At 42.3% G+C, this 15,839-nt stretch overlaps 1 protein-coding gene and 1 pseudogene across 1 annotated transcript in view; one reads left to right on the top strand and one right to left on the bottom strand.

Moving 5' to 3' along the window:
- Positions 1 to 7,353, bottom strand: part of ARCN1 (archain 1) — a 28,189-nt gene extending 20,836 nt beyond the window's left edge. Inside the window, exon 1 of the mRNA XM_041771887.1 lies at positions 7,099 to 7,353. Coding sequence (XP_041627821.1) covers positions 7,099 to 7,101 — 3 coding nt within the window. The 5' untranslated portion in view covers positions 7,102 to 7,353. The remainder of the gene's footprint in view (positions 1 to 7,098) is intronic.
- Positions 7,354 to 10,593: 3,240 nt separating this feature from the next.
- On the top strand, positions 10,594 to 13,577 carry LOC121500886 (annotated as a pseudogene).
- Positions 13,578 to 15,839: the final 2,262 nt, after the last annotated feature.

A 15,839-nucleotide genomic window follows, 5' to 3' on the forward strand; every position in this document is an offset into this window, starting at 1 on the left:
AGATGGATTTACCTATACATGAATCAACCCTGCCCCACTGAGATGATCCTTACTGAAAAAGAGACTGTTCCTAAACCAGAAGAGGAGATAGCACAGATGAAAAAGATATACCGGAAGAAACTGAAGAAACAAAGACTTATGGTCTGGGGGTAAATTTTATATAAAATAAATGCAAATGAAATTAAAAGCGGGGGGGGGGGGGTAATGTCCTAAATCATAAATACTCTTAGGGGTTATTTTTTTAAAGAGATTATATATATTTATTTGAGACAGAGAAAGAGAGAACATGAGCAAGGGGAGAGGGACAGAGGAAGTGGAAGAATGAGAAGCAGACTCTGTGGGGAGCTTGACATGGGACCAAAGGATCAAGGCCTGAGTCATGCTAAAGGCAGATTTTTAACCGAATGGGCCACCCAGGGGCCCCTGAACAATATTCCATTGCATAGATATACCACATTTTTTTTTACCCATGCATCAGTCAATGGGACTTTTAGGTTTTTATTTTTAAGCTTATTTTCATTATTACGAAAAATGCTGCTATGCACATTCATGTACAAGTTTTTATTGTACAGCTATTTTCTCAGAGATAATTTTGGGGCAAAAATCTTACCTTATTTGGACACATGTGGCATGTAAACCTTCAGTGAACCAGTACAGAGACTTACCTGCTTGTCATTAGTAAGCCGAAAACAGTGACAACATTTTTATTTAAAAATTAAAATAGGAAAAAAAAAAAAAGAAAAAAAAAATTAAAATAGGGATCCCTGGGTGGCGCAGCGGTTTGGCGCCTGCCTTTGGCCCAGGGCACGATCCTGGAGACCCGGGATCGAATCCCACATCAGGCTCCCGGTGCATGGAGCCTGCTTCTCCCTCTGCCTGTGTCTCTGCCTCTCTCTCTCTCTCTCTGTGACTATCATAAATAAATAAAAAATAAAAATAAATAAAAAAAAAATTTTAAATAGATAAATAAACAGCTTAGTTGGTACAGCTTGTGACTCTTGGTCACAAGACTGGGGCACCTGAGTGGCTCAGTCAGTTAAGCATCTACCTTTAGTTCAGGTCATGATCTCAGGGTCCTGGGATCCAGCCCTATGTCTGGCTCCCTGCTCAACGGGGAGTCTGCTTCTCCCTCTCCCATAAAAAAATTATGCTTTGATTACCTGAGAGATTTGAGTATGTGAAGATGAAGAAACAATGGGGTAAAACAGTAAGACCTAAGCAGGAAAACTTAGGAGACTCTCTTTGAGTCATTCTATTACGCAGGTAATAGTGCCCCACATTAAGTATGGCTTTAAACCTCAAAACACCCAAGACCACAATCAGAGGGTCCACAAAGCTGACACGTGTGTCTATTCATTGTTATTCATGTCACCTCTAAGCAAGGTCAATTTAATCTATTCTAAATTAACATTCATTTTCTTAAATACCTTGAAATAATAAAGCTTCCCTTCACATAAACGTTTAGCAATGTTTAACAATTGTTAAAATACAGTATACACTAAAAGGTAAGTTAATTTTTCCAACTGTAATTTGATCTGATTTTCTCTGGAGAAGAATGAAGAAGTAAGATTCTCTATAAAATTGTTTTATTTATTTATTTTTTACATTTTTGGAAAAGAACATTTAGATCTAACAGTGCCCTTCAAGGGCCCTAGATTGTTTTTATAGACGTAAACACCAAGGGCCCAAAAGTTAGATGATCTCTTCAGGATTGTTTTTTTAAAAAAAATCCCCATTAACTTGAGCTTTGTCAAACAACTTTTAATAATATTCACAATGGTTTGAGTATATCAGGATTTGTGTTTGGATTAAATAACAACTCTCTTCTACCCAGATTTACTACATGAATCAGAAAGTTGAGTAAAGAAATCTAAAGAATTAGGTTTCTGTTCTGCTTCTGTCACCAATTATATATTGCATAAGTCACTTACTACTTCCCCCAGAGTTTAGTTTATATGAAATCTAAAGTGCCTTTCCATCTTTGTGACTCTGCAAGTTAAGCATCTGAAAACTTTATAGCAACTAAAATGTACAATACCTCCACTTTACACCCACTGCTCTAATAGCAACTACTCTAGAACAGTATTTTACATTAATACTAAGCTGCTAAAAGGCAATTGCCTCATCAAAACAAATCATGCATGTGCACAGTATCTGTGTGAGATAAGCTGGAGTACCATCTCTTCATCCCCACTAGTGACAGAGGTCCAAGAATAACAGGCAATAATTCAACATGAACATGCATAATTCTCTTAAGAAAAAAAGCCAAAGATTTCCTGGAACCTCTAAATGATTTCATATTCCTCACGTCCAGAATTAGGCAGTCACTTACTCCTTTGTAATTCACTGTAATGATGATCTGCATTGTCATATACAACACACACACACACACACACATATATATTCATATACATGATTCATGATATTAAGGCTAGTTTCTACAACTGTCATAGAAGACCATTTTATCTTTCCTGTTTGCATGAAGTAATTACAGAGAACCAGAGGGAAGAGTACAATAAAATCTAGATCACATACAAAACCTAAAACTTGAAAGGTTACTCAGTGAAAGTTTTAACCTCATCACAAGTTTCTTATAGAGAATAAAAATAAAAAGACAGTGTTCTCGGTTTCTGCAGTAAACTTTCTATTTGGAGAATAAATAGATGGCAAGTCAATGGAAACTCAAGAAAATCATTTTCTTTCTTAGCTATCCTCTCAAACAACAATCAAAAAGATCTATAAAGAAAACAAAAGCTGTGCAGCTGCTGTATTATATGCAAAGGAAAATAAAAGCAGTAATAACCCTCTAATTGGAGACTGATATTACTGTGTAGGATTTCAGTTTCTCCCTCAGTATGTGCAGATCATCCACACAAACCCAAATCTAGCTTTCTAATAACTACAACTTTGGGAACTGAATGTCATCATTTATATTGAATGTGTCCACACTAGTTTACTCATTGCTATACTGAGTAAATAAGAACAGAATTCTGTAGGTAAGTAACGATCTTACAGATTGTTGCTACCATGGGACTTTATATCTTTTATTCAAATTTAAATTTACTAAGACAGAGAACTTACTATAATACTTAAAAATTTTAAGAAAATAAGAACATGGGGGCATTTGACTGGCTCAGTTGGTTGAATGTGTGATTTTTTTTTTTTAAGATTTTATTCATTTATTCATGAGGGACACAGAGAGGCAGAGACATAGGCAGAGGGAGAAGTGGGCTCCTTACAGGGATCCTGATGTGGGACTCAATGCCTGAACTGGGATCACACCCTGAGCCAAAGGCAGATGCTCAACCACTAAGCCACCCAGGTGTCCTTAAATGTGTGACTTTTGATCTCAGGGTTGTGGCTTCAAGCCCCACATTGGGTGTAGTGACTGTTTAAAAATAAAATATTTAAAAAATAAAAATAATGAAAGAAAATATAACACGTTCTTATTAATTTACAGAAAACTAGAAAAAAGATCAAATCAAAAGATGCCCCCTTTTGTACTCCATTTTAAGCCATTTGTTTTTGCATTTGTTCATTTACTCCCTCTACTAGGACTTCTTCTTCTTCTTTTTTTTTTTAAGATTTTTATTTATTTATTCATGAGAGATACAGAGAGAGAGAGCAGAGACACAGGCAGAGAGAGAAGCAGGCTCCATGCAGGGAGCCCGATGTGGGACTCGATCCCGGGACTCCAGGATCACGCCCTGGGCCAAAGGCAGATGCTAAACCGCTGAGCCACCCAGGGATCCCCTAGGACTTCTTAATATAGGACATTTTGCACTAACTTCAGTAACTAAAGACAAAGGAAATTTATTTTTCAAAAATCAACATTTATTACACCTGAAATTAGTTTTTTTGTCGTTTTTTTTTTTTTTCAAAGATTCATTTGCACCTGTGTGGCTCCGTTGGTTAAGCATCTACCTCTGGTTCAGGTCATGATCCCAGGCTTCTGGACTCAGGTCCTGTATCAGGCTTCCTGCTCAGCAGGCAGGAGCCTGCTTGTCCCTCTCCCTTTGCCTGCCACTCTCCTTGCTTGTTCTCTCTCTCTAATAAATACATAAAATCTTAAAAAAATTTTTTTTTAAAAGATGCATTTATTTGAGAGAGAGCACATGCAGTGTGGAGGAGCAGAGGGAGGGAGGGAGACAGAGACCCAAACACTCCACACTGAGCATGGATCCTGAGACGGCTCAATCTCAGACAGTAGAAACCAAGGGTTGGACACTTAACCAACTGTACCACTCAGGCACCCCCATCTGAAACTAATGTTAACACTGTGTACCAATCTGAAAACTCTGAAATGGAGGAAAATGATACACCTACAACAAAACAAAACAAAACCAACATTTATGTACTGACAATGTGCAACTTACTCTGAAATGCATTTTAAAAAAAATAGATGAAAAACAAATTAAAAAAAAAAAAAGATGAGAGCAGGCTGGCTGGTTGATTAAATAAGTGATAAAAAAGTATAGTGATGGGGCACCTGGGTGGCTCAGTGGTTGAGCATCTACCTTCCACTCAGGTCGTGATCCCAGGGATAGAGTCCAGCACTGGCTCCCCATTGGGAGCCTGGTTCTCCTTCTGCCTGTGTCTCTGCTTCCTCTCTGTCTCTCATGAATAAATAAATAACATCTTAAAAAAAAAAGTATAGTGAAATGTCAATTATAGAATCCAGCTGCTGGTCATATGGGTATTCACTGTGAAGTTGTTTCAATTTTTCTAGATGTATGAAAATTTTGTAATAAAACGTTAAGGAAAAAAAAATCAACTCTCAGAAGTTATTATTTTTTTAGATAGGCTTGAATTCATGATCCCGAGATCAAGAGTTGCATTATCTACTAACTGAGCCACTCAGGCGCCTCCAACTTTTAGATCCAAGAAATCTTACAAAATGTCACCCTATTTGGACAATTCTACTGTACAGGGGTTTCTTTGTAAAGGAATAAAACCCAAAAACGTTATTCAGAAATAATAGTTAATAATTTATTGAGACTTGGGACGCCTGGCTGGCTCCACGGTTGAGCATCTGCCTTCGGCTCAGGGTGTGATCTTGGAGTTCAGGATCCAGTCCCACGTCGGGCTCCCTGCATGGAGCCTGCTTCTCCCTCTGCCTATGCCTCTGCCTTTCTCTGTGTCTCTCATGAATAAATAAATAATATCTTTTAAAAAAATACTAATAACTTCTAAAGACTCAACAGAGCAGAATGTACTAAGATTTTCTCCAGAGTAAACCAAACTGGGTATTTGGATCATGCCAAGTCCCATATAATTTTTAAAAATGCATATGTAAACATGACACAATTCTATGCAGATACACATGTCCAAATAACATGCAAAACATATTTTCTGCTTATCTCTCAACACCTGGGGCTTTACCGTCTCTCAGTTATTAATGAACTAAAAATATTAAGTTTCAAGAACTTTTCAACAAGGAAGATTTTTGTAAAGGCCATCCATATTTGGTTTATATAATACAAGGGCTTAATTTCACTAATAAAATCATAATGTAAAAATAAAAATTATAATGTGCTTCAAAATGCACTACAAATACAAACTGGGCATAAATAGAGAAAGTTTAAAAAAATCACTATCCAATTCCTGAGCCTCCTAGTGGAAATGAACAAAGGAGTTTTTGAAAAGTTTACACCCAAGAGTAGTTTTTGTGAGGCATATAGTTGGGATGCAATTTATTTGCCTGACGCTGAAAACAAAAACCTTTCAGTGGCTTAAAGAACAAGCATGAACCCCACCCCTCCATCCCCACCACCCTCCGAGTTCTTATCTAAAAAAGCTGTCAGCAGAGCTTAATATGATTGGCACCAAATCATACTGTCCTATCAAGTGTGCAGGGAGATGCTTTAAATCAATTACTGGGACGCCTGGGTGGCTCAGGGCGCGATCCTGGAGTCCCCAGACCGAGTCCCACGTCGGGCTCCGTGCATGGAGTCTACTTCTCTCTGCCTGTGTCTCTGCCTCTCTCTCTCTGTCTCTCTCATGAATAAATAAAATCGTTTAAAAAATAAATCAATTATTAATCTATTAACGAGAAAAGAAAAAAAGAAATCCTTCGGAAGACTGAAGGGCATAAAATATACTAAGGAATACATTACTACCTCATTTTGAACCAACGAATTCCTCCTACTTCATAAATGTCCACAAATCGTAGTGATAAAGCAAGATACAGTGGAGCCGGCACTGTGTTTTGTGTGTCCCGTCCTCACACGGTCATGCTCCTTGTCTACCCCGGATGGGAACACAAAGATCACGCATCTGAAGGCAGGTAACAGGTCGCAGGGTATACCTCCGCTCACCCCTCCTGGGAGACTTCTGATTACCATACGCCAGCAACACATCCGACTTCACCCGAACGGTAAGTTCCTTGAACACAGAAAGCCTGTGTTCTCTACTACGCGCTCACATTCCCCCCGACGCTCCCTACACCGCATATGCGAACACTGACAAATGGACACACCTAAATTCTGTAGAAGTAGTGGAAGGTTTCAGAGACGCCTGGGTCCTCACAAATCAGTGTTAGAAGTTGCTCCTTCCCGTTCGATGCCTCTTTTCGAACTTCCCTCTATTGCCCCCTTCCAGATAAACAAAAGAGGTCCCGAACACCAACGGATTTGGATTTCGAGTACCAAGGGCCCACCGAACGCCGCGGGCGAGAGGGAGCTGATCCCCGAGAAAGGGAGCCCCCCGCCCCCGAGAGAAGCCCGGCCGGTGGAGCCCGGCACCCAGGGAACTCGCTGGACACCAGCGCCGAGGGCCGAGGGCCGCAGCGCGAGGGTCCAAGCCACGCCACTGCGAGGTTCTCGAACAGCAAACACCCCGGGCCCAGCGGAGGAGGGTGGCCAGCCGGGGGCGGGGGGGTGCGGGCGCAGCCTGAGAGGGGCTGCAGGCAGGCGCCTCGGGCCTCCCGGGAGCTCGGGCACAGCGCTGGGAAGGCCGCGCTGCTCGCCGAGCCCCGAGGGACGCGCCCGGCTGCAGGCCCTCGGGGCGGGACTCCTCGGCCCCAGCACCAGGCCGTCCGGCAGGGGCAGCGGCGGACTGAGGCCGGACCCCGGGAATTCGGCCCGGCTCGGATCTTACCATGGTGAGGACGGTGGTGGGGCTCACCCGCGCTCTCGGCTCGGCTGGGGCTGGGGTTAGGGGAAGGGGAGCACCGGCCGCTCCGGACCTGCTTGCCCCCCTGTCAGGAGCCGCTACTGCTTTGCCTCTTGCCAAGATGGCGGCCTCGAGCCACGTCTCCAACCGGAAATGGCGCGGGTCAAAGGGCGGAGGGCGGGGCGCCGTGGGGTGGGGAACGTGGGGGTACCCGGCTGCTGGGCAGGTTTTGCCGAGGAGCTCCGGGGGCTCGTCCTACAGCCGTGGAACCCCCTGTTTCTGTCGGTTCGCTGATTGTCAGCGCCTTCATTTCATTAGTGACCCCTCTTACAGTTTATAAAGCTCTATGTTATTTAATACATAAGCTAACTCATGGGCATATGGGACTAGTATCCAGAATACATAAAGAACTCTTAGAACTCAACCATTAAAAAACAAAAACAAACAAACAAAAAAAACCCTAATATTAGGGTGCTGAGGTGGCTCAGTGGGTTAAGGATCTGACACCAGCTCGCTCAGGCCATAAGGATTAGCCCTGTGTGGGGCTCCCTACTGAGCAGAGAGTCTACTTTCCCTCTTCCTCTGCCCTTCCCCTCCTCGTTCTCTCTCTCTAATAAATAAATAAAATCTTAAGCATTTTTTTTTTAACGGGCAAAAGAAGCCAGTGCTTGGCTGGCTGAGTCTGTAGTGCATGTGACCCTTGATCTCAGGGCTGTGAGTACAAGACCCATGCTGGGTGTAGACATTACATAAATAAATAATAAAAATGGGCAAAATAGACATGTCTCTAAAGAAGGTGTACAAATGACAAATAAGCATATAAAAAGATGTTCAACATCCTTAGTTCTTTGGGAAATGCAAATCAAAACCACTTCAAAACCACTAGGATGGCTATAGGTGTTGGTGAGAATGTGGAGAAATTAAAACCCTCTCACAATACTGATGGAAATGTAAAATAATGTAGATGCTTTGGGAAAAAAGTTTGGTAGGTTCTCAAAAATTAAACATACAATTTCTTTTTTCCCCCCATATTTCTGAAGTATGTTGAAGAAATTATCACTTGTGGATGAAAAAATATATATACCAATTAACAAACTTGAATGGTAGCATCGGACATGTAACAAAATTAATGAGCTACAAATTAACTATTATGTACAGGTTTGATTAAACTGTAAGTTTGTATAAATTGACATAGAGTTCTTCCATTTCCAAGAACCTAGACATGCTTGAGCCTTCCTTAGTGATTATAGCAGAGGATTTTATGTAGCATATTTTTTTATTGGAGTTCAATTTGCCTGGGATCCCTGAGTGGCACACCGGTTTAGCACCTGCCTTTGGCCCAGGGCGCGATCCTGGAGACCCGGGATCGAGTCCCATGTCGGGCTCCCGGTGCATGGAGCCTGCTTCTCCCTCTGCCTATGTCTCTGCCTCTCTCTCTCTCTCTCTCTCTCTGTCTGTGACTATCATAAAAAAAAAAAAAAAACAATTTGCCAACATATAGCATATCACCCAGTGCTCATCCCATCAAGTGCCCCACTCAGTGCCCGTTACTCAGTCACCTCAACCCTCTGCCCACCTCCTTTTCCACTACCCCTTGTTTCCCAGAGTTAGGAGTCTCTCATGTTCTGTCATCCTCACTGATATTTTCACTCATTTTCTCTCCTTTCCCCTTTATTCCCTTTCACTATTTTTTATATTCCCCAAATGAATGAGACCATATAATGTTTGTCCTTCTCCGATTGGCTTATTTCACTCAGCATAATACCCTCCAGTTCCATCCACATCGAAGCAAATGGTGGGTATTTGTCGTTTCTAATGGCTGAGGAATATTCCATTGTATATATAGACCACATCTACTTTATCCATTCATCTTTCGACGGACACTGAGGCTCCTTCCACAGTTTGGCTATTGTGGACATTGCTGCTATAAACATTGGGGTGCAGGTATTCCGGCATTTCACTGCATCGGTATCTTTGGGGTAAATGCCCAGCAGTGCAATTGCTGGGTCATAGGGCAGTTTTATATTTAACTCTTTGAAGAACCTCCACACAGTTTTCCAGAGGGGCTGTACCAGTTCACATTCCTACCAACAGTGCAAGAGGGTTCCTGTTTCTCCACATCCTCTCCAACGTTTGTTGTTTCCTATCTTGTTAATTTTCACCATTCTCACTGGTGTGAGGTGGTATCTCATTGTGGTTTTGATTTGTATTTCCCTGATGGCCAGGGATGCACAGCATTTTCTCATGTGCTTGTTCGCCATATCTATGTCTTCCTCTGTGAGATTTCTTTTTTTATTATTTTTTTAAAGATTTTATTTATTCATTCATGAGAGATACACACAGAGAGAGAAAGAGGCAGGGACACAGGCAGAGGGAGAAGCAGGCTCCATGCAAGGAGCCCAATGTGGAACTCGATCCCAGGTCTCCAGGATCACCCCCTGGGCTGAGGGCAGCGCTAAACCGCTGAGCCACCTGGACTGCCCCTCTGTGACATTTCTCTTCATGTCTTTTGCCCATTTCATGATTGGATTGTTTGTTTCTTTGTTGTTGACTTTAATAAGTTCTTTATAGATCTTGGATACTAGTCTTTTATCTGATATGTCATTTGCAAATATCTTCTCCCATTCTGTAGGTTGTCTTTTAGTTTTGTTGACTATTTCTTTTGCTGTGCAAAAGCTTTTTATCTTAAGTCCCAATAATTCATTTTTGCTTTTGTTTCCCTTGCCTTCATAGATGTATCTTGCAAGAAGTTGCTGTGGCCAAGTTCAAAAAGGGTGTTGCCTGTGTTTTCCTCTAGGATTTTTTTTTTAATTTTTGTTTACTTATGATAGTCACAGAGAGAGAGAGAGAGAGAGAGAGAGAGGCAGAGACATAGGCAGAGGGAGAAGCAGGCTCCATGCACCAGGAGCCCGACGTGGGATTCGATCCCGGGTCTCCAGGATCCGTGCCCTGGGCCAAAGGCAGGCGCTAAACCGCTGCACCACCCAGGGATCCCTCCTCTAGGATTTTGATGGATTCTTGTCTCACGTTTAGATCTTTCAACCATTTTGAGTTTATCTTTGTGTATGGTGTAAGAGAATGGTCTAGTTTCATTCTTCTGCATGTGGCTGTCCAATTTTCCCAGAAACGTAGAGTTTCTATATGACCCATCAATTTCACTTCTTGAGATATATATACATATATATTTTTTAGATTTCCTTTTTCTTTAAGATTTTATATATTCATTCATGAGAGACACATACAGAGGCAGAGACACAGGCAGAGGAAGAAGCAGGCTCCATGCAGGCAGCCTGACGTGGGACCCGATCTTGGGTCTCCAGGATCACACCCTGAACTAAAGGCAGATGCTTAACCGCTGAGCCACCCAGGCATCCCTCCTTGGTATACATTCAAGAGAATTTATTTTATTATTTTTATTTTTATTTTTTTTAGTATTCAAGAGAATTTAAAACGTATGTTCATACAGGGATGCCTGGCTGGCTCAGTTGGAAGAACATGAGACTCTTGATCTCCAAGTGGTAAGTTTGAGTCCTATGTTGCATGTATAGATGACTTATAAATAAATAAAATTTAAAAAATATGTTCATACAAAATTTGTACCATGATGTTCTTAGAAGCATTATTTATAATAGCCAAAAAAATGAAAACAATGCAGATGTCCATCAATAGATGAATGGATGACAAAATATGGTATATCTGTGTAACGAAGTATCAGTCATAGAGATACTGATACGTGATACAATATGGATGATCCTTGAAAACATTGTTCTTTTTTTTTTTTTTTTTTTTAAGATTTTATTTATTTATTCATGAGAGAACGGAGACACAGGCAGAGGGAGAAGCAGGCTCCATGCAGGGACCCGACATGGGACTCCATCCTCAGTCTCCAGGATCACACCCCGGGCTGCAGGCGGCGCTAAACCGCTGCGCCACCGAGGCTGCCCTGTTTGGTTTTTTTTTTAAAGATTTTATTTATTTATTCATGAGACACACACACATACACACACAGAGAGAGGCAGAGACACAAGCAGGCTCCATGCAGGGAGCCCGACCAGGGACTCAATCCTGGGTCCTCGGGATCAGGCCCTGGGCTGCAGGCGGCGCTAAACCGCTGCACCACAGGGGGTGCCCTAAAGATTTTATTTTTAAATAAACATGGGGCTTGAACTCATAACCCTGAGATCAAGAGTCATACGCTCTACCAACTGAGCCACTTAGGTGCTCCTAAATTGTATCCGTCGAAAAAGTGTGCAGGAGGGGCAGGAGGGTGGCTCAATCAGTTAAGCGTCTGACTCTTGATTTCGGCCCAGGTCTCAATCTCAAGTTCCTGAATTCCAGTTCCATGCTGGATTCGACACTGGGTGTGGAGCCTACTTTTTAAAAAAATGCACAGGGCATCCCGGGAGGCTCGGGCAGCCCGGGAGGCTCAGCGGTTTGGCGCCTGCCTTCGGCCCAGGGCGTAATTCTGGAGTCCCGGAATCGAGTCCCACATCAGGCTGCCTGCAAGGAGCCTGCTTCTCTCTCCGCCTGTGTTTCTGCCTCTCTCTCTCTGTATCTCTCATGAATAAATAAATAAAATCTTAAAAAAAATGCACAGGAAGCAGGGCACTTATGCCCATTTTATAGATGAAGACAATGATGACAAGTTTAAGAAATTTACACAAAGTTCTAAGCCAATATATAATGGAAATAAAACTCAAATTCAGTCTTCTGATTCTATTGGCAGTTCTCCCAAGCCAAAAGTCAGACTTTGAGTATACCTGGTTCAGCAGTTCTTCCTGACATGTTATATCATTTTATCCCATATCACTGGCTCAACTCTACAGCACTCATCCACTGTTGCAATGGATAAACAGCATTCTTTTATTGAGTGTTTATTTTGTGTCAGATACTTTACACATTATCTTGAATCCTTTACAACAATCCAGATAAGGACACTGAGAATCAAAGAGGTTAAACACTTGCCCAAACTCAAACAGCCTGTAAATGGTAGAGCCAGGATTCAAAGCCAGCCTTTCTCATGATGACTCTGCCTCTTTTTAACTCTTGTATGTTCCTTACTGCTTACTGAACGCTTATAATGAGTCAGACATTACTCAAAATTCTTCACATAGATTATTTCATTTAATCCCCACAGGACTCTCTCCCCTAAAAGGAAAGAAGGTTAGGGGGAAGAAGAAGGAGGCCAAGAAGATAGTTGATCCAAGAATTCTGGCATCAGACAGGACATTCATCCCAAAATGGACCTCACCCACTTTGTCAAATGGCCCCACTACATCCGGCTGCAGCAGCAAAGGGCTATTCTCTATAAATGTCTAAAAATGCCTCCTGTGATTAACTAGTTCACCCAGGCCTTGGACCACCAAACAGCTTCTCAACTGCTTAAGCTGGCTCACAAATACAGACCAGACACAAAGCAAGAGAAGAATCGGATATTATTGGCCAGGGCTAAGAAGAAAGCTGTCAGCAAAGGGAATATTCCCACTAAGAGGCTGACTGTCCTTTGAGCCGGAGTTAATAGTGTCGCCACATTGGTGGAAAACAAGAAGCCTCAGCTGGTAGTGATTGCATATGATGTGGATCCCATTGAACTGGTTGTCTTCCTGCCTGCCCTGTGTCATAAGATGGGGGTTCCCTACTAGCATTATCAAAGGGAAGGCCAGGCTGGGGTGTCTGGTCCACAGGAAAATCTGCACCACTGTTGCCTTCACATAGGTTAATTCAGAAGACAAAAGAGCTCTGGCTAAGCTGGTGGAAGCCCCCAGGACCAATTACAATGACAGATATAATGAGATTCACTGCCATTGGGGAGGGAACATCCAGGGTGTAAAGCTGGTGGCTCCCATTACCAAGTTAGAAAAGGCAAAGGCTAGGGATCCCTGGGTGGTGCAGTGGTTTAGCGCCTGCCTTTGGCCCAGGGCGCGACCCTGGAGGCCTGGGATTGAATCCCACGTGGGGCTCCTGGTGCATGGAGCCTGCTTTTCCCTCTGCCTCTCTCTCACTGTGTGCCTATCATAAATAGGTAAAAAAGAAAAGGCAAACGCTAAAGAACTGGCCACCAAATCAAGCTAAGTGTGTACTTTTGAATTTTCTGTACATAAAAGTAACATAGAAGTAATAAAGGGGATCCCTGGGTGGCTCAGCGGTTTGGCGCCTGCCTTCAGTCCAGGGCCTGATCCTGGAGACCCCTGATCAAGTCCCGCGTCCGGCTCCCTGCGTGGAGCCTGCTTCTCCCTCTGCCTGTGTCTCTGCCTCTGTGTGTGTGTGTGTGTCTCTCATGAATAAATAAAATATTTTTTTAAAAAAAAGTAATAAAAGTTCTTTTTCAGCCAGTGTCAAAAAACAAACAAACAAACAAACAAAAAAACCTCCCCACAAGAGTTCTCTGAAATAGGTACCACCAATATCTCTATTTTACAGGTGGGAAAAACAACTGTATAAAGAGGAAATCTAGGGGCACCTGAGGAGCTCAATTGGATAAGCATCTGAGTCTTTATCTCAGCGCAGGTCTTGATCTCAGGATCATGAGTTCAAGCCCCAAGTTCAGCTCTACACTAGGCATGGAGCCTACTTAAAGCAAAACAAAAACAAAAAGAGGAAAACTATTCTATCACAGATGTCAGGGCTAGAGAGTAACAAAGCCAGGATACCAACAAAGCAAAGGCTGCTCAACTTCAGAACCTGTACCCTTAAGCACTGCATTATAGAAGTTTACATATTTTATTATTTTTTATTTTTTATTAAGATTTTATTTATTCATTCATGAGAGACAGAGAGAGGCAGAGACACAGGCAGAGGGAGAAGCAGGCTGCATGCAGGGAGCCCAATGCAGCACTCCATCCCGGGTCTCCAGGATCACGCCCTGGGCTGAAGGCGGTGCCAAACCACTGAACCATCTGGGCTGCCTGGAAGTTTACATATTTTAAAACTCTGTATGCCTAGAAGGATATATGTCAAGCTTTATAACAAATTTTTGTTATAAAAATATATTGTAAAAAAGACAATTCTTCATTTAAAAAAAAAAAGTAAAAAATGTTGCCTGGAATTATTGTTTGATTGTGGCAGCTTCCAGGAGCTTTTGATATGGACCACTGAAGCTCAGCCAAGACCAATTGATGCTGATTCTTTGGAACTATGACATTAACTGAATTACACTGCATAAGAAAAACATCCTTGCAAATGTGCTTCCTGAAGAGTGCCTAAGAGGCAGTATGTCATTATGGTTGGAAGCAGAGACTTGGGAATTTGACCTGTGTATGACCCCCATTTTGACCACTTACCAGCTGAGTGACACTAGGCAGGTAACTTTATCTAATCTGTCAATTGGCAGGAACATCTATCTCATAAGGTGGTGAAGTTAGATCATGTATTAACAAATAGCATTATATAATCTAAGTGCTCCTACATTGTAAGTGCTCAACAATACATATGCATTATTATTAGCAATAACAGAGGACATAAAAACTTTAAAATGTTTTGCAGTTCCATTTTTAACCCGAAGCGTCTCAGAAGAGCTGTCTCTCATTTCCCTTTTTAAAGCCACATCCCTCTTTCCTCTGGTAAGTTTTCAGGGTCAATTTTCAATACTTTTCTTTGTTTCTCTCTGACTCCCCAACCAAGTCTATAGTTTTGAAATATTTGTTCCTTACATCTTCACTCACTCATTCCTTCATTCACCCACCCAACGAACATTTCCAAAGGGCCTAATTTTTGCAATCCACTGCTACTATAGAGAACTTAAAAATTAGGCCCTGCCTAGGCAGTTGAGTCTTGTTCAGCAAATAAAAATATAGGAAACTGGGGCGCCTGGAAGGCTCAGTCCGTTAAGCATCTGCCTTGGGCTCAGATCATGATCTTAGGGTCCGCGGATAGAGACCCACATCCATAGGGCTCCCTGCTCAGTGGGGAGTGTGTGTCTCCCTCTTCCCCCTCAACCCCTCTACCCCTCCTCAATGCTCTCTTTCTCGCTCTGCACTCTTTATTTTTTATTTTATTTAATTTTATATTTTATTTAATTTTATTTAATTTTTTATTTTATTTATTTTATATATTTTTATTTTATTTTATTATTATATTTTATTTATTTTATTATTTTTTTAAATTTATTTTATTTTATTTTTTATTTTTTCATGAGAGACACACACACATACACACAGAGAAGCAGAGACACAGGCAGAGGCAGAAGCAGGCTCCATGCTTGGAGCCCGACGGGGGACTCGATTCCGAGACTCCAGGATCACGCCCTGGGCTGCAGGCGGCGCTAAACCGCTGAGCCACCCAGGCTGCCTGCACTCTCTCTTTCTAATAAATTAAAAAAAAAATTTTTTTTTAATATAGGAAACAAAATTTGAATCTCAACGAATAATTTCTCAGTATAAGCATGTCCCGTGCAATCAGCGCGGAATGGACGGACTCTAAAGTAATATAAATTCTATAAAAGGACGTGCAAAGTGCTGTGGGCACACTCCCTCGAGTCGGCCTAAATTCTGATCGGGCTGATTTAGGAAGAATCGCCCTGTCCTGGGGGGAGAAACGTACCCCCGGACCTCCAGATGGGAAGGCTGGCTAAACCGACCGATACGCCTCAGCCGCCTTCGCCAGCCGCGGTCGCTAGGTGCCGCCACAAACACATTTACGGGAACCATAGAAAAACGGGGGACTAGACTGCCTAGAGAGGCTTCATCCAAAAGCCCCCGGATCCTCCTCGGATCCCATTGCGGCTGAAG

This window comes from Vulpes lagopus, chromosome 10, assembly GCF_018345385.1.
Source record: "Vulpes lagopus strain Blue_001 chromosome 10, ASM1834538v1, whole genome shotgun sequence".
Lineage (NCBI taxonomy): Eukaryota > Metazoa > Chordata > Mammalia > Carnivora > Canidae > Vulpes > Vulpes lagopus.